Raw genomic sequence first — 20,977 nt, 5'->3', positions numbered from 1 at the left:
AGTTCCATGGTCAAGACTTACTTCATCAGCAATTTCTCCTCTGAGAAATTGGTTTTATCCCCTAGATTCTTGCTAGGATGCCCACGATTTCCACCCACCTGCCCGCCCCCTCCCTGCTCACCTGTAGCTGCCACTCAGCACCACCATGCAGTCCACCAGCAAGAATTTCTCCTTCAGGTGACCCTTGAACGACATCCCCGTGCGGCAATAGTAGGTGGGGCCAGAAACTGTCCGGACGCGTAGGAACTGCAAAGGAAGAAAGAGGCTGATCAGTGGATGCCGAGGCCCAATGACCTTCTTACTCCATTGGACGTCAAGCTTCCAAGGGCAGCATCCATTCTGAAGCTTCCACCCTGCTCAAGAGGCTCGAGTGGCTTTCATCTTCGACCAGGACAGGATCCGATGGGTTGGCGGCTGGAAAAAGACTCCTGCCGACCCCCGAGAGCCTCTCGTGTCAGACCTTTCAGCTGGAAACCAACAATGGCTAGCAGAAGTTTGTGATGCTGTTTCACTGAAACAGTTTCACTAAAAATGTGAAACAGTTCTTAACTCTTCCTTATATTTGGTAAACTTCTCCTCCCATGAGAAACTATTTCTGAAACTGGCACACAGACTGCCAACTACAAAAGGCATATCCAGTGTGCACTATGTCCATTGGAATGAGGTAAGATGTTGCCCTGTGTTCTCAAAACACACTTTCCCACTTTTATCAAATCACGATTTACTCGATCCAATGTTCTGGGTTCACACAACATAGTGAACCAAACATTAGATTGGGCTATGTTAGTGCTGACAGTGTCCTAGATTAATAACATTTCATTGGCTGGACTATGGCTGGACTATGTTGTACAAAACCAGCCATTGGGAGTTGGTGCTTACCAACTACTGCAGCAAGCCCTTGGGCAAAAGGAAGAGATTGACAGAAGAACAGAAGAGTCGGAAATCCAACATTCTGTCCAGTCCAGTCCAGTCCAACCTTTTGCTCAAGCAAGAGACCCTACGCCGTTTCGGACAAAAAATAACGAGGCTCCCTTGTGCCCATCCTTTGGCTTTGCAGGTCTGCCTCTCTTGAGCCCACTGACTGAAGGCAGCTCCCGCAGCTGGCACCTGTCCTGCCCTCTCCAAATCCCTCCGGATCCACTTCTGTGCTCACTTCCACAAAGTTGAGGTTCACTCTGCATTTGGCAGCCATGTCCAGGAAAAGCTGGGCGTGCATCTCATCGAGCAGGATATACACGGGAACTCTGCGTGCAGCCGCATCCAGTACCTCACTCAAGAGGTCCACATCGGTGAAAATATCCATAACTATAGCGACCACCTGAGGGAGTAGAAAAAAGCTCAGATTACGACCCCAGACAGATAGGCCAGCCTGTTTCCAGGCTAGGCCTTCCGTTGTGTGACACTCAGCCAGTCAGGCTTCCACTGCTCTTGTCCAAGCTAGCCCGCTTTTGATAAGAGGAGAGCCGCAGCCATACTGCACTAGTATGAGCTCCCTTTGCCCAGACCAGACACCCTGAGTCTCCACTGGCTGGCTTGTCAACCCACAGCACCCAAGGAGGCCAGTTCTGCCTTCAGGGAATCCCCAGGAAGGGTTCGGAGGTGCAGAGAGGAGGCAGGCTGGGCCACCCTGCCCTACGCAAAGATGTTCAAGCACGGCAGCTTTCCTGGAGAGGACGGTGACAATGCTGTCCTGGGGAAAGTGACCCAAGAGCAATAGACCAGTATATGGTCCAGATTCTGGGTATGGAAGTTACATTAAACTTTAGCAAAAGTCACAGGGAGGCAATGTGAATTAAACATTTTTAGCTTTGCCCAACTCTTACAAAAGAATTGGACATTTTTGTAAATATGTGTTTTGTAAATGTTCTAAACATTGTGTTCTGTGGAAAATAAGGGTAGTTTTTTATACATAATATCATATTACAGGCAGTCCTCAACTTACAACACATTACGTTTAGTGGCTGTTTGGAGTTACAACAGCAAGGGAAAAGTGACTTCATATCATTTTTTGCACCGACGACCGTTGCAGCAGCAGCATCACGGTCACACGATCAAAATCCAGACCCTTGGCAACTGACTCGTATTTATGACGGCTGCAGTGTCTCCTGGGGGTCACGTGATCCTCTTTTGTGACCTTCTCACCAGCAAAGTCCCTGGGGGTAGCCAGACTCGCATAGCGACCAACTTAACCGCTGCAGCGGTTCACTTTAAAACAGTTTCACCTGGCAACAGAAATTTTGGGCTCAGTTGTACTTGTAAGTCAATGGTTACCTATATAAACCCATTTAATTTTTATTCTGAAAATGTTTCTGAAGCACTAGCTAATCATTGCAAGTCAATTTATTGGGACGGATACAATGGATACACAATGATCTTGTAGACATTTTAAAAAATACCTTTCTAAGTAGGGAAGCCTAAATGAGACGACGCTGTTATGGGCTCAGGAAATCAAAATGATTATTGAATGGTTTGGTTTTGCATTTGAGGATTTCAGAATTGGATTTTTACTTTTTTACATTTTACATGTAGTCAGCAACAGCCAATAAAACCCCCAAAGACGCTCACTACACATGTCTGGATGTGTCTATGTCGGGGGGACGGGACAGGAGGGGAACCGCTTATTTCTTAAAAGAGATTTTCTGGGGTCCCCACCAATTGGCCAAACCACCACCAGAGTCGGGCTGGAGAACAACCACAGAGACAGTGCAGAGCAGCCTCCCTTTGAACAGGCTCTCGGGTCTGGGTCCCCCAGCTTAACTGCAAAAGAAGCCCCCTTTCTGAGTCTGGAGATCATAAGAAGACCCGGATCTGATAGGCAGAAAGAATCTAACCTTGGATGGGGAGGGGTGCAGGAGGCTTGCGTGAGCATAGTCCAAACCCAGAAGTGAAAATGAAGAGGGGCCTCATGCAAAAATGGCCTCCGGGTCACCCCCTGAATTCTCCCACAGTTCAATTCCATCATAGCTCATTCACCTCGGTTTTCTAGGTTTTAGCTCTGTTCTGCACAGCCCACCAGACAAGCAGGACTAGTTTGCGGCTCGGTGTGTCATCTTGCAAACAGGAGAGTGCAGGAAAGAGTAAGGGAGGCAGAGAGCAGCGTGGCCGGTCTCCTTCAGGAGCCCTAGGGCAAAGGTCACTCCCCAAAGATGGTGCAGGGGGAAAGGGTGGCAAAACATGGTTGGACAACCATTTGTCTGGGATGCTATAAAGAGTCTTGCCTTAGGCCGGAGGTAAGGATTAGGAGACCTCCAAGGTCCCTTCCAGCCCCACAATTCTATGGTTTTCCTCTATGGTCAAAGCTGCAAATTTGCAGAGACAGAGCCTTGCCTGGAGATGAATGAGGAAGCAGGCAACCTGGATTCCTAACTTCCCAAGTTGAGCAGAGAGAAACAATTCCGGGGAAACGTAAGGAAAGCAGCCCTAAAGAGCAGAGCAGTTCGACTACAAATCTATTGGTGGTGGGTGGTACGGCCCTGCCTCACAGACTTTTCAAACTGAACTCATGCGGGAATGAGGGTCGGGGTGTCCTTTTAGGTTTCTTCACTGAGCAGGATGGGATCTGATGAGATAAATATCTCCTTCTAACTCTATGATCCATCCACAAATTCAAGTGGGAAACTATGCACCGCCAATCGAGAGGGACAACCAAGTCCCTACAGTTCTTGCATCAGAGGGTTGGAAAGTGATCAGAATAACACCGTTTTGAAAGAGGCATCTAGTCCCAGTGGAAAGAGAAATTTAACCTTGGTGTCAGTTGCTTGTGGGGGAGGCAGGGGGGACGACAAACCCCCTTTACTGGACTCCTGCGTTGAGAAGTGGGCATGCAGCTCACTTCCAGTTCCAGAGCTCTTCAAAAACAGGAGACAACAGGTCAGAAAAGAAACACAACACACACACACACTTCTGGGGGCAGAGCAAGAACTAAAAATAGCCCAAAGGCTATTATCTGGAGGGGAAAGCCATCTGTCTTGCCGACTTCTCCGCTTCTCTCCTAGAATCTCCGACCACCTTCGTCTTCCCTGCCTTCCACAACCACAACCACAATCTCACAGCTCTGCCTCTCGCTCTCCCACCTGTTGTGCAGCCCGAATCATTCGGCGTGCCTCTTCCTTGATGCTGGGGTTATCCGGGGGTGGGGGCTGCACCAAAGTAGTCACCTCTGTTCCCCGGAACCCAAAGACCATTGGCCAGCCAAGATCCAGCTCTGGAACGGCCAGGTCAGAGTTCACTGGCCAGTAAGTGCCTGAGGAACCGTCCATGTCTGCATCCAGCGGGCCGGAGTCCGTGCTGCCACCTCCCTCCTGAGAGACACACTGTGGCTTCTGCAGGTGCTGAGTGATGTGCTCAACTTCTGAGGGGCAGAGGAAGTCCGGGGCCGCCTCCTCCGCCAGGAACCGGTGGTAGCTCTCCTTGCCTTCCTCTGCCAGCAAGTCCAGCGCCAGGCGGTAGTACTCCTTGTAGTGGGGCGGCAGGTAGTTGGGATCCAGAGGGTTGTCCCCTTGGGAGGAGCTCTGTGACCGGCGAGCCATGACAGCAGAAGCCTCTGTGGGGGGAAAGAAGAAGCCGGTTGGTTGATTCAGTGCATATGCTGCCCCTCTTGCTCTCCAGAGCGACCCCGAGGACTGGGCCAAGCAGTATCCCTTCATTTCATGGGGTGGCTCTGCTCTTATCACCGGAAGTCCCTGACCAAGGGAAGAGGCATCCCGGCCCCAAAAGGCCATGGCCACTGGCAAGAGAAGCCCTAATTGGTGGGGGGCTCTGGTTCTGTGGCAATGCCTTCCGGGCAGGTCCACCCGCACTCCCCACCAGCACCCACAGCAGCCCATCCAGGTGGCTGAAGTGATGCAGTGCAGCAGGAGACCTGTCAAAGCGGATGGAACGAGATAACTCTCCACTGGACAACTCGCCATGGTCAACTCTCCACTGGACAACTCACCGTGATCAACTCTCCACTGGACAACTCGCTGAGGCAGGATTAACAATTCTATTTAATTATTTAAAATAATAAAAAAAAAGATTTTACTTTCTGCCATTCTCATTTTATTCTGTCCCTCCTTTTGGCTCCTTTCTTTAATGACCCTATTCCACCGTTTCTTTGATATTAGTGCAATTCTTGTCCTATGGCAAGTTGTTGGCTTCCATAGCTGACACCCGCGGTGAGTTGGCCACAGAAAATTGTCACAGACCCCAAAGAGGACTTGGCCAGTTGTGGCCAAGCAGCTCTTTGAAGCTTTGCACAGTCCTCCCTTTGCCTGTGAGCCAGAGCACCTGCCTTCCTCTCCAGTTGCTGGTGAGTGCCTGGGGGAGCCGACCAACCTGCCTCCCAAGGCACTGGGGCTCCTTTCTGTTCTGTATAGAAATCTACATACTCGAAATCCGGCAACCCGGATTGGCTAAAACGCACTGCCACCGGATTGGCTGAGTGCGCGGCACTGATTGGTCGCTCGGGATCGCCCGCGATTGGCTGAGCCGATCGCGGGCGATTCAAAACGACCCGATTGGCCGCAGCACTCAGCAGAAGGTCTTTTTAAGCCGCGCTTCTTCCCCACTTTCCCCACTTGTGTTTTACCCGAATAAAGAGCTGAACCAAGTCACTGCCTCACGTCCCTTTGTGCGTATGAGATATACGACACTGGCGGCGAGGATGGGATTCTAGCAAATCCCACACCGCACGTGGCCCACGGAACCGCAACCGGCAACATGGCCAGCGGCAACGTGCCACCCGCTCCTTTCAACGCCGCTACTGAAGAATGGGAATCTTACATCGACCGATTCCTCATGTTCTTGAGAGCAACAATCTCAAGGACGCGAACGGACAAAGAAAACGGGCCGCTTTTTCTCACGCACTGCGGCCCCGCGGTTTTCAAAATGGCAAAAGCCCTTGCCAAGCCGCCGATGTGAAGGTCATGGACTGGGACGACCTCGAACCCCTGCTGAGGAGCCACTACGCACCCGCTGTGCCCACCCTCATTCGTCGGCACGAATTCTACCGCCGCGACCAGAAGCAAGGTGAGAGCGTCAGCAAGTTTGTGGCAGAGCTCAGGGACCTCGGAGGGCTATGCGGGTTTACCGATCTAGACGAAGCCCTGAGGGACCGCGTGGTCCTCGGCCTCCGGATTCCGTCCTGCAAAGCCGGATCATGGCAAAAGGCGACATCTCCTCGCGGATGCCCTCGCAGACGCCACGGCAGCAGAAGCGACCCGAGATCCGCAGCCCAACTGAAGCAAACCAGCACCGCAGAACGGACCACCGCAGCCGCGACCGACAACAACTACCGAACAGCCACCTCCACGCACCACGGCGCGACCTCGAGTCCTCCTCAGGCTCGGAAGACGACGAGGAAGATGTCCATCGCATGCAGACGGGCGCGACCGGCGCGACCCACGGAACCGAAGATCAAAGTTCCAGTGTGCCGGCTGCGGGGTGAGCACCCAAGGTCAGAATGCCGTTTTTAGACGCGATCTGCCGCCATTGCGACAAACGGGACACATCGCAAAGGTCTGCCGCCTAAAGAGGAACCACAGCCCCGCCACCGAGACACAACCCCCGAAGACGCGACACCACCAGGCGCAACAACACTCCACCAAGAAACCGCGATCGGGACAGCGAGAGCCGCTGGAGCCGGGAAGCGAGGAACCGCCGTTTACACGAAGGCCGCCAGCGTGAGGAAACCCACCAAACGGTCATCGCCGGCCATTCCTCCAACTGGGACAGCCGGAAGGTCCACGTGGAGGTCGAGATCGAGGACCGCCCCTGCAAAATGGAAGTCGACTCCGGTCGTACCTGTCCATGGTCGCATGGCGGGAAATTAAGCGACTAGTACCTTCCATGAAGCGGCACGAGCTGGAGAGCCAAACACTCCTCAAAGATTACCAGGGGAATCGCATCCCGTGGTGGGGACCGGCACTTCAAGGTCACTTTTAAAGGGCGCACCGAAATACTTCCGCTAACAGTCGTCGAACGAGACCGCCCCAGCCTATTGGGACTACAATGGTTTGCGCCGCTGGGACTAGAAGTGACCGGCACCAACCACATCGCCGAAGCAGACTGGGAGGAACAGCTCGGCGCGACTTCCAGGAGGTCTTCGACGGGAACCTAGGCAAGTACCGGGGCCCCAATATCGTTCAGCCTAGACCCCACCATTGCACCCATCCGCCTCAAACCCAGGCGAGTACCTTTCGCCCTCCGACCCAAAATCGATGAGCAATTAAACAAGCTCATCGAACAGGAGTCCTCGAGGCCACAGATCATGCCCGATGGGAGACCCCCATAGTCACCCCGATAAAGCCAGACGGGTCGGTGAGAATCTGTGGGGACTACAAGGCCACCCTAAACCGCGCGCTACAACAAAGCGCCTACCCCGTCCCAGTAGTACAACACCTCTTGCACTCACTGGGAGGAGGCAGGGTCTTCGCCAAACTCGACCTGGCACAAGCCTATCAGCAACTGCCGGTAGACGAGGAAACCGCCGAAGCGCAGACAATAGTCACACACCGGGGGCCTTCCGCTGCAAGAGGCTGCAATTGAGTCAGCGTAGCCCCGGGGTATTTCAAAGCCTGATGGAAAGACTCCTCCGGGGCATAAAAGGGGTGGTGCCGTACTTTGACGATGTATTGGTAGCCGGGCTGATCGGAAACAATTAGAGGGCCGCCTACGGGAAGTACTGAGGAGATTCCAAAACGCGGGCTCAAGGTTAAGAGAGAGAAGTGCCAACTGCACACAACAAGGGTCGAGTTCCTGGGGTATTTACTAGATCAGCATGGAATCCACCCCACCGAGGGCAAAATAAAAGCCATTAAAGAAGCCCAAGCCCCGAAACAAAACGGAATTACAAGCGTTCCTGGGGTTAATAAATTTCTACAATGTTTTCCTGCCCCAAAAGGCGACGCAGGCGGAGCCATTGCATAGGCTGCTCGACAAGGCAGCCACCTGGACGTGGGGAGACGAGAGAGGACGCCTTCAACAGAACCAAGGACCTTCTCACATCAGACGCTGTCCTCATCCAGTACAGCGAGACACTCCCCATCACGGTAACGTGCGACGCATCCCCTTTCGGAGTAGGAGCCATCCTCAGCCACACCCTCGCAGACGGAAAAGAAGCGCCCATCGCTTTTTCTCGAGGACCCTCTCAAAACCCGAACGAAACTACAGCCAATTGGATAAGGAGGCTTTAGCCATCGTCGCGGCCGTAAAGAAATTCCACGAATACCTTTACGGCAGGACCTTCACCATAATCACGGACCATAAACCACTGCTGGGAATACTGGCAGGAGACCGGCCACACCAATCATCCTCTCCCCAAGGATGACAAGGTGGTCCGCTTTCTTGCCGCCTACAATTACCGACTAATCCACCGCCCGGCAAAACAATTCCGCACGCAGACGCCCTCAGCCGCACACCGTTGCCAACCCTGGACGACGACCCAGCACCAACCACGTCTACCCTGAGCATCGAGACCTTACCCAACCTACCCTGACCGCGTCAGACATTGCCCTAGCAACCAATAAAGACAGACGTCTGGCGCAGGTCCTGAGATGGGTGGGGAAAGGCTGGCCAGAAAAAGAGGAAGACAGCGAGTTCAAAGCTTACCGGAGCCGACAAACAGAACTGTCAACACAAAAAGGTTGTTTATTGTGGGGGACAGGGTCGTAATCCCGGAAAAATTACAAAAAAAAGTCCTAAGCATGCTACACGAAGGGCACCCGGCATCGTTAGGACAAAAGCCCTGGCCAGAAGCCACGTCTGGTGGCCAGGGATGGACAAAGAGATCGAAGCCTGGGTAGCCTCCTGCAAGCAGTGCCAGGAATCAAGACCAAACCCACCCGCCGCCCGAGCCGAGAGTGGGAAACCCCCAGGGTCCATGGTCCCGAATCCACGTAGATTTCAAGGGACCAACCAAAGGACACACCTTCCTGATAACCGTGACGCTTACTCAAACTGGCTGGAGGTAAGCAACATGAAGACGACCACCACAGACTCCGTCATCAGAGAACTCAGCAAACTCTTCGCAACCCACGGCCTCCCAGATGTCATCGTATCGGACAACGGCCCCAGTTCACCGCACTACCGTCGAGAAATTCCTAGCAGAACGAGGGATCCGACACGCATTAACAGCGCCGGCACACCCGGCGGCGAACGGTAGGGCGGAGAAAATGGTCCAATTCACAAAAAGACCATCCAAAAGATCGAAACCGGCGACATACAGGACAAGATAAATCGAATGCTCCTAATTCAACACATAACCCCGAGTACCACAACAAACAAGAGCCCAGCGGAGCTATTAATGGGAAGAAAACTGCGATCCCCGCTCGACCGCCTGCACCCCACATACAACCCGGAAAGACCCCCTGATTCTACCAGCAAACACAGAACATTCTCACCGGGAGACAAGGTTTACGCAAAAAACCTCACCGAGACCCCCTCTGGGTACCGCAACGATCACCCAAGCAACAGGGCCACTCTCGTACCGCCTCCAAACAGCTGACGGACGAGCGTGGAAGCGCCACATCGACCAACTGAGATCAAGAACCACCGCGAAACACAACCGACACGCAGATACCAGGTACAGAAGGGAACCGGCAGGACACCAACCAAGAGGGGAGGGAAGACCCCAAAGAACAAACCCACCGAAAGGAACCAGCAGTACTCACCACCTGAAGAACCGGAGAGCGACCCACTCGAAGCCTCGCCTGGAAGGAGCAGCCGAGCCAGCTCAACCGACCCCGGAAGCCCGAGCGGGGCAGCCAAGCCAGCTCAACCAGCCCGGAAAAGCCGAGCGGGAGCAGCGGAGCCAGCAGCTCGACCGACCCGGGAAGACCAGGAGGGGCCGCGGCGAGAGGCCTGACTCACCCTTCCAGGCGGTTCCATCAACGAGGCAGAGAGCGACAGGAGTCCCACCCGAACCGGCCAACAACCAGATGACAACTGACCAACGCAAAGTCAAGTAGGAAAATACGGAGCCCGCCTACTTACGGGACTACGTCACGTAGGGACCAAACCAAGAGGGGAGGGTGTTCTGTATAGAAATCTACATACTCGAAATCCGGCAACCCGGATTGGCTAAAACGCACTGCCACCGGATTGGCTGAGTGCGCGGCACTGATTGGTCGCTCGGGATCGCCCGCGATTGGCTGAGCCGATCGCGGGCGATTCAAAACGACCCGATTGGCCGCAGCACTCAGCAGAAGGTCTTTTTAAGCCGCGCTTCTTCCCCACTTTCCCCACTTGTGTTTTACCCGAATAAAGAGCTGAACCAAGTCACTGCCTCGCGTCCTTTGTGCGTATGAGATATACGACACTTTCTATGCCAGAGATTCAGACACAAACTCTCCCCACCTCACTTGCACCGGTGGAGCTCAAAGGATATTTCAACTTTTGAGCCGGGCAATTTGGCTTCCTTTGTGGCTCAAACACTACACTGTGTTTTGTACAGAGGAAGTATATTTGTGAGTGTTGCCAGGAAGAAGGATGGCCTTCCTAACAGAGAAGGCCTGGAAGGGGATAGGCAGGTCCCTGGGCCAGGTAAAAAGTGCCATTGATCAAAAAGGGCATTATGCTGTTTTTGCACTACGGAGAGCTCTTGAGTTAGTATTTTAAGAGACAAAGGAGATTAGATTCTGGCAAGCCTCCAAATTGGGAGGCAGCAGAGAAACCTTGGGCAGAAGCAAAGATTGCTATATCACTACCTCGAGATAAAAGAAAACAGCAGCTGTCAATCAGGAAAAGGGGAAGTCGGAGGGCAGAGCCTGGGTGCAGGAGGCCTAGGCCTTCCCAAGAGCCCTGCTGACCCTCAAACTCCCTTTCTCGAGGCAGGGCCTGGCAAGGGAGATCCTTTGAGGGGAATGGAAACCCAGGAGCAGGATTGTGGGTGTGCCACATCTCTGGGGCCTTCCCCGCTCCCAACCAGGTCCTTTCAATGCTGTTCCTGGCTGGCAAGTTCAGAAATCCCTCAGGACTGAGGTGGAAGAGGAAGCAGGCCGAGACCACAAGGTGGATGATGCCGTCGTATTCAGGCAGCTTTGCTAAGTTTTAACTACGATTAGAGTTTATTTTGACTGCCGGTGGCTCTCAACGTCTTATGCAAATCCTACCTGTTTAATTCACATAGGATTCAATCCAAGGTATATAATAAAAAAAGATAATAGATAATAAAAAAAGTTTCTTCCAACATATAAATAACAAGAAAAAAATCAAGGAAACAGTCGGTCCACTAAAGAGAGAAGACGGCAAGGAAGGAACAGGCAACGGATAGAAAGCAGAACTCCTTAACTCATTCTTTGCATCGGTCTTCATGCAAAACGGAACTATAGTTCAACCCACCAAAAGATAGACCAGAAATAAAAGTTAAAATAAGCAAAAAATAGTAAGAGAACACCTGTCTGATCTTGATGAACACAAATCACCAGAGCCTGATGGATTACATCTTAGAGTTTTAAAGGAGCTGGCAGAGGTCATCTCAGAACCACTGCACCATATCTTTCAAAAATCCTGGAGCACCGGGGAACTACCAGAGTACTGGAAAAGAGCTGATATGGTTCCCATCTTCAAAAAAGGGGAAAAAAACAGACCCAGGAAACTATAGACCAATCAGCCTAGCATCAATACCAGGGAAGATACTGGAAAAGATAATTAAAAAAACGGATCTGCCAACATCTAGAAACAAGAAAAGTAATAACTAGCAGTCAGCATGGGTTTGTTAAGAACAGATCATGCCAAACCAATCTTATTTCATTCTTCAACATAGTGACTAAATTACTAGAGCAGCAAAATACTGTGGACATAATATATTCAGATTTCAGCAAGGCATTCGACAAAGTAGACCACAACCTACTTCTTAGTAAACTAGAAAAAAATGGAATAGATAGCACCACCACTAGATGGATTCGCAACTGGCTGGCAAACCGTACTCAAGGAGTAGTCCTTAATGGGTCTAAGTCGACATGGAGGGAAGTAAGCAGTGGGGTGCCACAAGGTTCAGTCTTAGGCCCAGGACTCTTCAATATTTTCATTAATGACTTAGATGAGGGAATAGAAGGGGAACTTGCCAAATTTGCAGATGATACTAAGCTGGCAGGAACGGCTAACACCCAAGAAGATAGGCTCAAGATCCAGATGGATCTTGACAGACTGGAACACTGGGCCATATCTAACAAAATGAAATTCAATGTAGAGAAAAGTAAAGTCCTGCACTTAGGCAAGAAAAGCCAAAAGTACACATATAGACTGGGTGAAACCAGGCTCAATAGCACTAACTGTGAGAGGGATCTTGGAGTCTTAGTGGACAACCAGTTAAATATGAGCCAGCAGTGTGCAGCGGTAGCCAAAAAAGCTAATGCAGTCCTAAGTTGTATTAACAGAGGGATACAATCAAGATCAAGGGAGGTATTAATACCACTCTATAAAGCCTTAGTAATATCACCACCTGCAGTACTCTGCATCCAGTTCTGTTCAACACATTACAAAAAGATGTTGAGACTCTAGAAAAAGTACAGAGAAGAGCAACCAGGATGATTAGGGGACTGGAGACTAAAACATACAAAGAACGGTTGCAGGAACTGGGTTTGGCTAATCTAGTAAAGAGAAGGACCAGGGGAGACATGATAGAGGTCTTCTAATATTTGAGGGGCTGCACAGAGAGGAAGGGGTCAAGCTATTCTCCAAGGCACCCGAAGGCCAGATAAGGAATAATGGATGGAAACTGAACAAGGAGAGATTTAACCTGGAAATAAGGAGAAACTTTCTGACAGTGAGAACAATCAACCAATGGAACACCTTGCCCTCAGAAGTTGTGGGAGCGCCATCACTTGAGACTTTCAAGAAGAGATTGGACTGCCATCTGTCAGAAATGGTGTAGGATCTCCCGCTTGGGCGGGGGGTTGGACTAGATGACCTACATGGTCCCTTCCAACTATGATTATCTGTTAACTGTTAACAAGGTGTAAACATTGCACAAATGGGTCAAATCAGTGACTAGGCCAAGTGTGCTGTGTGCTTGTTAGGAAGAGTCTGTGCAAAAAGGAAAACCAAGCTGCTGCTTGGTGCCAGCTCCCACAGCCTCTGCCCAGAAGCAAGCTGGCCCTACAGATCCTGGGAGTCGGGAACATCTTGCTGTGCTTGGCTTGGTAGCCTCCCATATTATCACAGCTGCTGCACTTCAGGTGTGGTGTGGGGTAGGTGCCAAAGGCCGCAGGGCAGTGACACATGGGAAGGTCTCTGTGGTGCAGAGCAAGCGGGCGTGCCTCCTCACACGCCTCCATGAGCAGACCAGGGAGGCTCACAAAGAGAAACGTCAGAAGCCCCAGTGGACCACCTGTCTGCCTCCTTGGAGTTTGTTTCTGACCCACTAGCCTCTGCTGGAAGTTGGTTCCAGGTGTCCGCTACTCATACTTCAGAACTTCCCCGTGGTTCTTGATTTTTGCTTAATAGTGTAAGTAATGTCTTCTAGACCCTTATTCACATCTCCAATATCTCTGAAGGCTTCAATCGCATCCCCTTCCCTTTCCCTTCTGTCCTCCAGGCTGCACATGCATCCGCTCCTCCAGAACAGTCAAGCCTTGTGGCCCCACCACCTGTGACGGGTCTCTGTTCAGACAGTGGCCCATTAACCACCACCACACCCCCTGAACCAACTTCCAAATCTGCTGAACCACTTGGAGATTAAGCCCTGCCTTGCCCTGCCAGGACTGGTATGATCCTCCTGCCTGTGTTTGTTAGTGGCATCGACTTCTGAGAAAACTGAGCACAAGTATTTGTATTTAGAAGGTTTGGTATAGCCAGGGAATCCTTCTCAAGCTCTAAGTTTGTTAAATTCAGCTTTCTTAAAGCGTAACTTTGATTTTGTTCTATTGCTTGTATCTGTATTACGTTGAATTCCAATATGACATAATCATTCTCCCCCAGATTTCCCCCAATTTCAACCCCTTCTATTATTTTATCTCTGTTAGTAAGAATTCAGCCCAGTACAGCTGACCCTCCAGTTCCCTTCTCTACCTTTTGGGACACAAAGTGGTTTGCTGGGTTTGTCAGGAGGCTGTTTGATCTCCCAGTAGGTGCAGTTAGTCTCCCGGTTGAGGTCAGGATAGCTGAAGTGCTCCAGTGTGCTTCCTGAACACCTTAGTTAACTGACTATCCAAACGTATTTCCTCTATTTGGTTGGGAGGCGGTTTACACTTTTTTTCCTCATTAACTCAAATGCATTCAAGGTTTTCATTGTTGGGAGGTTGTTGTTATTTGCATTTCAGTGGAGGTATAGCTATCTTTATATACAATGCAATACCACAAAGCACAGGAAAGCGTTTCTCTTCTTTTTTGTGTGTGTGGTACATTAAAGCAGTCCCTCTCCCAACCACCCCGCCCACCCCCAAACTATTTTTTGACTTGCAGAAACCAGGTTGGCCCAATCGACTTCAACACCAGGAGAAGACTTGATTTTTCCTCTTTCTTGGGTCAAGAGGCTTCTACAGCCTCACACCGTTTCCTGTCTCAGAGATGTTTTTCTATTTCTGTGATGGTGAGGAGGATCAACAGATATTCTGTGTTAATGCTGCCCAACCCGCTTCTGAGGTGAGCAGTAGACATGAGATCTCCAGATTAATACTATGTGGTGTGGAGAAGACCCTTCATTTGGATGGTTAAATCTCTTTCTGTCCAAGATCGTCTCCCTGCCCACTTCCTCCAAACCAGAGCCTTCAGTCTTCAGCCATATTTCCCTTAAGCCACCTTTCTTCCAAGCTGCAAAGACACCATAACGTGTACATAGGCATCACGTGGTCAGCATTTTCAGCCCCTTGCCTTGTTGACGATTTCCGACAGGGAATTCCTCTTTCCCACTGCTGTTGCACACCAAGTCCCATCTTCACCAAGCCCTCCTCTTTAGACTCCACGATTTTCTTTGTGGTCCATTACAGACACTCCGCCTAATTACCATCGGGTGAGGTTAGGGGTCTGTCCCAACACACCTAACTTTATGCTTACATAAACAGATGATGTTGATGGTTCGGGAAATGAAATGTCTGCAAGAAAACTAACAAGATCAGAGAATACCAAGGACCCTTCATTTCAGCCCACAAATAGGTTGAGCTACAAATACTTTCTTTAAGAGCTACTTCTGGAGCTCTTCACAGTCTTTTTTTTTTTTTAAATCACCCTAAATAATTGAGCATTATCAATAACCTTGGCTAGCTGATTGCTTACTGGCAGGTCAATTATTCCTGGGTGGAAAGATCTGAAATATTTGCTAGTTGCATTCCAGGTGCAATCTGAGTTGTCAGTTTTCAGCTCAAAAGCTTCAATTACCCATCTCATCTGAAACCTGACCCTCATCAATGGAAAAACTCTCTTCAAAGTGCCCTCATTGAGGGGACCTTAGTATTCTCTGAGCTTGGTTGTTTTCTTGAAAAAGTTTCATTACACAAACTAGGTAACATCATCAGTGCTAGTAAGGAGTGGGGTTTGCTCCCAGTCTCTATTCTCGTGGCTTGCCTGGTCCGTGTTTGTGGGAGTGGTCCTCCAGGTTCTTCAGTTGGGAGGCTTACTACTAGCTTGCTTGGTAGTTCCTTGGTTGGAAACTTGTTTATTTTTTAATTGTTCATCTGATTTTAATCTTGGTGTTAATCTTACGTTCATCTGGGTGTTGATTGCTGGTGGAGGAGTTTTAAGCGGTTTTTTTTGCAAGTATATAGATATTGCACTAACAGAGGGATAGAATCAAGATCATGTAAAGTATTAGTATCACTTTAAAACCACACTAAAGATACCGCATCCAGTTTTGGTCACCATATTATAAAAAGATGTTGAGACTCTAGAAAGAGTGCAAAAAAGAGCATCAAAGATCAAAGGGGACTGGAGGCAAAACATATGAAGAACAGTTGCTGGAATTGGGTATGTCTAGCCTTATGAAAAGAAGGACTAGGGATGATAGTGGTCTTCCCATATTTGAGGGCTGCCACAAAGAAGGTGGGGCAGGTCAACCTTTTTTCCAAAGCACCAGAAGGCAAGACAAAAAATAATGGATGGAAACTAATCGAGGAGAAAAGCAACCTAAAACTAAGGAGAAATATCCAAACAGTGAGAATGACTAAGCAGTGGAACAATTTGCCTTCAGAAGTTCTGGGTGCTCCATATTGGGGCGGGGGTGGGGGGCTTTCAAAAAGAGACTGGACAGGCACTTGGCTGGAATGGCATAGGGACTCCTGCCTGTGCAGTGGGTTGGACTAGAAGACCTCTAAGGTCCCTTCTAACTTTGTTCTTCTGCTATGTCTATGTGTCCATTGATGGCCAATTGGTCAAGAGTGCCAGGCTTCCAGGAATTCCCTTTTTGGACTTGGTTTAGGATGGTCTCACAGTTTCCCAGTTGACATGGTGGCCACGTCTGTCCACATATTGTGCAATGAAGGCGGTTTCATCGTGCCTTCTGCCTGCCAGTTGATGTTCCTGGGTGTGCTTGCTGGTCTTCTAAGCCTGCTTGTCCTACGGCTGCTTGTCCTATGGCCTGTGGTCTTGACACTGCATGTTGTAGATTATGCCAGCCCTTTTTTCTTTTCTTTTCTTTTCTTTTCTTCTTTTTGGGGCCTGCTGGGTCTTTTGGTTTACTTGGAGTGCTTTGGGGGGCCTTAGGTGGTTTGTATGCTGATTCCATGGGATTGTAATTGATGGTTTCTGAAAGGTCTTTGACTGTTATCCTTTTTGCCGCCTTTGTTGGTTGTGTGATAATAGGTTGAGCGGTCAGGCACTTTTTGTTTGGAAGCTGCATGGATATCCATTTTGTCAGAAGATGTTGTGTAGATGATTTCTTTCCTTGTCCTGTTGTTCAGGGTTGCTGCAGCGTGTTTGTGCTTGTTTGAATTGAGTTATTCCTTAATGATGGTTTTTTTTTTCATGTTGGTATGTTTCTATTAAGCTCCAGACCAAAATTTCATAGAACTCTCTTCCTATTATCACTTTATCATAAATGTACTGATTCAAAGCTGAACACATTCATGCGACATAGTATTTAGAATTGACATTGGGCCATAGCCATAGCCATTGCAATCTCAGCTATTTTAACCCATAAAATTAAATAACACCCATTTACATCAGTGATAAGTTATACATCAATTGGGCACCCTTTCCAAATATAAAGGGCCACACCTTTAGCTTTCGTCAAAGTGTCTGTGAGATAAACCTGTCCCACCCAATCCTCCCTTAGCAGAGATTCATCCTGTTCCATGAAATGAGTCTCCTGTAAATAATAAGCAATACCTGTCCTTAATGATTCTACATATGCTAAGACTATGTTGTTAGATTCTCACATTGAAACTAACTCCATCAATAAATTATATTTTGGCACACTTCTCAACAATCTCCCAATACCAATTGATTTTATGACCTGTAGCATTTGGCAAATATCTAATAATAAACTCTTCTATACTTAACTATTATGTTCTAGTACTGCTCACAGATACAGAATCTCCATATTCAACCACCATTTTATTACATTTAGAATCTATAGTTAAAAGAAAAAAGGGGGGAAATGATTACCTGCCCAAAAATAAAAGCAACATTAGTAAGGAAGAATTCCCCCCACACACACAAAAAGGGAAAAAGTATATATAGGTGGCAAGAACAAAAAGAATTCAAGAGCTTGTCCATGATTCAAGGGAGAAGGCCTGATGCTTCCTCTCTCTAAAAATTACAAGACAGTTGCAAACGCAGCTAGTTGAATTCCGTTGCTGTTGAGTGGACACCTCTTCTAAGCAATGGTAGAAGGAGCCACAAAGAGCTGTTGGGAGCGCCTTATCCTCCCTGGAGTTCTCTCCTCCACTTGGAGTCATCCAAGTTGGTGACCATGTGTGGCAGGAAAACGCCAACCCCTCTTGGACCCTCCTGCCTGTGCCCTGTTTGGCTTCGCTGGCTGTTCTAGCAAAGCACCAAGTTGCAAAGACTCGGGGAAACCTTGAGTGGGCCCCCCCAAAGGGAGCACCCAGGATTGAGCAGGAGCTCCTGGCAGAGCCACACTACGGCTGTCCATTTCACTAACGGCTTTCTGCTGGATTGGGTAGTTATAGTTTGTCTCCCGTTCCCTGTTATCAACCATCAGATTTGCCCCATGACTTATTTGCTTTTGGAGGTGCTAGCTAAGGTTTCCCAGGAAGCCAGAAGCAACCCTCCTCCCTTTCCCTAGGTCTCTATCTTGGCGGCACTCCAGGAGCTCAAAGGGGGCTCCAGAGGCTCCCCATAACAACAATCCTGGGGGACCCAGAGGAGCCAAAGTGACCCTGTGAGCCTCCAAGGCTGCTCTCAAAGGGGACCCAGGGTTCCAAGGATTGTTTACAATGTTCTCTTCCAGGGAAGTGAGTAGTTAATTAACTTGGGAAAAATGCAGAACTGCTGTCCTAGTCTTAAAAAAACCTAAGCTTATAATATCTGTTATATAAGAGGGGCCCGTTGGACGATCGTGGCGTTTTTGACCCTTCTCAAACTCAGCTTGGAAACAAGGCACTTACTGGGCTGCCCTTGGCCTGCTCCGGGGAACAAGCAGAGCCTGGGAGGGAAGCCCTCAACTTCCTTTCCAGAGAACGCCAAGCTCAAGGCGGCCGGCCTGGCCCGGCCCTCTCAGGCGGCCACTCTCGTCCTGGGTGCCACCCGCTTGGCAGCCTCCCCAACCACCCGTCGCAGCTCTGCAGGGAGGCGGACCAGGAGGATGTTGCTGCTCTGCACTTACCAGGACTCGGCCCTCAAACGCAGCACGCCCTCCCTCCCTTCCTGCACCAGCCCGCCCAGCAGGGCCTGTCGCTGCCTGCTTCTGCATTGGCAGCCCTCCTGTTCCCAGCCTACCTGCCTCACCCTGCTGAACTGGCTCGGCTGCTTCGGCCGCACCCAGCATCAGCGAGGAGGCCTGAGGAAGCAGCTCAGGAGAAGCCTCCTCCTCCTCCTCCTCCTCCTCCTCCACTGGAGGCCTCTGGCTGTGCTCCAGCACCAAAAGCCAGAAGGCAGCCGCACTCCCTCCTCCAAGAGGGCTCCTGGGAGTGAGCACGAGGAAGGCCTCTGCCGGCACCACGGAGGGCCACCTGAGAACTGCAGAGATCCGTGGAGTCCGCAGGAGTGTGTGAACCCAGCGGGGCTCCCCAAAGCTCCCAGGGCCTAAGCTCCAGCCTTAGGTGGGCTGTGAAGGGAATAGGCCTTCAGCCGGGCATGCATCAGGCGGCCTCTCCTCTCCTGCCTGGCCTGCAACAGTCCCAGTCTCCCAGGGCCTTGGAAGTAGGGCAGAGAGAAAGGGAAGTTACTAAAGCTCAGGCCCAGGGTTGAAAGGCCCCCCCCTTCTTCTCCTGAGAAACCCATCTTTCCCTAGCTGACTCTCCCATAGCGCACAGCCCAACCAGGGTCCATTTCGTGAGACAGTATCAGTCCATAAGTCACAGTAAACCCAGTGGGAGAGTTAACTCAGGAAGTTTCCTGATGGGATCCAAGCACCAGGCTGACTTCTGGCCAGAGATTCTGGGCTCCCTGGGGTCAGCCTCCGCAAGTGGCGCTGGGACACAGCCCAAGGCCGGAGAGGCACCACGCGCTCCCTTGGCAGGCCCGCCTGGGTTCACGCGGCTCTGCAGGGCTGCCATCAGCGACTTGCCTGCCGCAGCACGTCCTGGGTGCTACTGGCACAGCGAGTGCTGGGGAAGGTGTGGGCATGCTTGGCGCCGAGGATGTGGGGGTGGGGTGGGGGTAGCAGCAGCTCCCCGGGCCGCCGGTCTTCTGCCTGGGCAACTCAGGCCACCCCGGGTCAGCGCCCTCCTCCCTGCCCCAGCGGGCGGGCCAGCAGGACGGGTCCTGGGGCGCTCGCCCACGGCCCGGCGGAGTTCAGGGGGTTCTGGCCCTTGGCGAGATGCGCCCGCCGTCCTTTCTCGGGACCGGTTTGACCACGCCGCCGGCCCCTCCCCGCCCTCGCTCACTTCCGAACTCTGCAAGGCGTCGCTCTTCCCGAAGTTCCAGCCTCGCCCCCGGCCCCTTTAGGGTCGCCCGCGCAGAGGCTCCCTGCCGCGGGAGGAAGGGGACCGGCAGCCGGACGCGAGGCTCGGCGCTGCGCGCAAGAGGGACGACCTCCTCGCCTGCTCCTCGACCGCCCGATCCAGCCCCGCGAGCGCACGCCTTACCTTCCCGGGCTCTCGGGGCCGGCCGGCGGCTGCTCCTGCTGGACAGGTGGCGGGTTTCGCTGCTGCTGCTGCTGCTGCTGCCGCTGCCGCTGCCGCCGCCGCCGCCGCCGCGCTCAGAGGCTGTGGGGCTGGCCGGCGCTCGGCTGGCTTGTCCCCACCCCCGGCGCTCCCGGCGCCTGATTCACCTCGGAGCGAGTGTGAAGCTCCACCCAGGGCAGCAGCGGAGGGGAAGCGGAGCGAAGTCGGCCGGCGGCGAGGCGGCGAAAGCCAGAAGGCGCTCCCGCTCGCTCTGCACATTCCTGGCGCGCCTCCGCCTCCCCCGCCTCGCCCGGCCCACGGGAGTGTCGCGAAGCCCGGCGGCCGCCGCCAAACTTCACCGGCAGCAGAAAGGACTTCTACCCCGGCGCGGAGCCTGTCCCTCGGCGCACCCGGACACAGCCCGAAAGCAGGCGGACAGGGGTCCGGCTGGCGGCTGAGTGGAGCGTGGCGAGCCCCCCCACCTCCTGCGGGCTCCGCGGCCGCGACTCCGGCCGAGCCCTGCCCTCGGGCGGCCCGGTGCCTGTCGCGGGAGGCACTTCCGTAGAGGCAGCTGCGCTTGCGGGCTTGGCCGCCGGGCCTGAGAGCAAGGCGGCCTCAGCGGGTCTGCCCGGGGCAGAGGCGGGGCAGCCGCAAGGCCGAGCTGGAACTCTGGGCGGGGGCCCGGGCCCGGCTCCTCCCTTCGCCTTCCTGTCGCACCTGGACTGGCGCGGCCGCCGAGCGGCTCGGCGTGATAAGGCTGGGCGGCCCCTCGCCAGCCGTCTAGGAAAGAGGCGGGCTGTGAGCGCCCCGTCCTCCCGGAGTTTTCTCGCCCGACG

General features: G+C 51.9%; 1 protein-coding gene across 2 annotated transcripts in view; it reads right to left on the bottom strand.

The window, feature by feature from the left end:
* Positions 1-20,704, bottom strand: part of SACK1H (scaffolding CK1 anchoring protein H) — a 28,442-nt gene extending 7,738 nt beyond the window's left edge. Inside the window, exons 1-4 of one of the 2 annotated variants that reach the window (XM_026721882.2) lie at positions 20,124-20,704; positions 4,074-4,543; positions 1,154-1,318; positions 122-246 (exon numbers count right to left, since the gene is read on the bottom strand). In XM_026721882.2, the coding sequence (XP_026577667.1) occupies positions 122-246; positions 1,154-1,318; positions 4,074-4,529 (746 nt within the window). In that variant the 5' untranslated portion in view covers positions 4,530-4,543; positions 20,124-20,704. The remainder of the gene's footprint in view (positions 1-121; positions 247-1,153; positions 1,319-4,073; positions 4,544-20,123) is intronic. The other variant, XM_087931925.1, reaches the window with a different exon arrangement.
* Positions 20,705-20,977: the final 273 nt, after the last annotated feature.

This window comes from Pseudonaja textilis, chromosome 3 (assembly GCF_049901715.1).
Source record: "Pseudonaja textilis isolate UNSWEBS1 chromosome 3, rPseTex1.2, whole genome shotgun sequence".
Lineage (NCBI taxonomy): Eukaryota > Metazoa > Chordata > Lepidosauria > Squamata > Elapidae > Pseudonaja > Pseudonaja textilis.
Note: the sequence above shows the minus strand (reverse complement) of the source record. Positions and strands in the feature narration are given on the sequence as shown.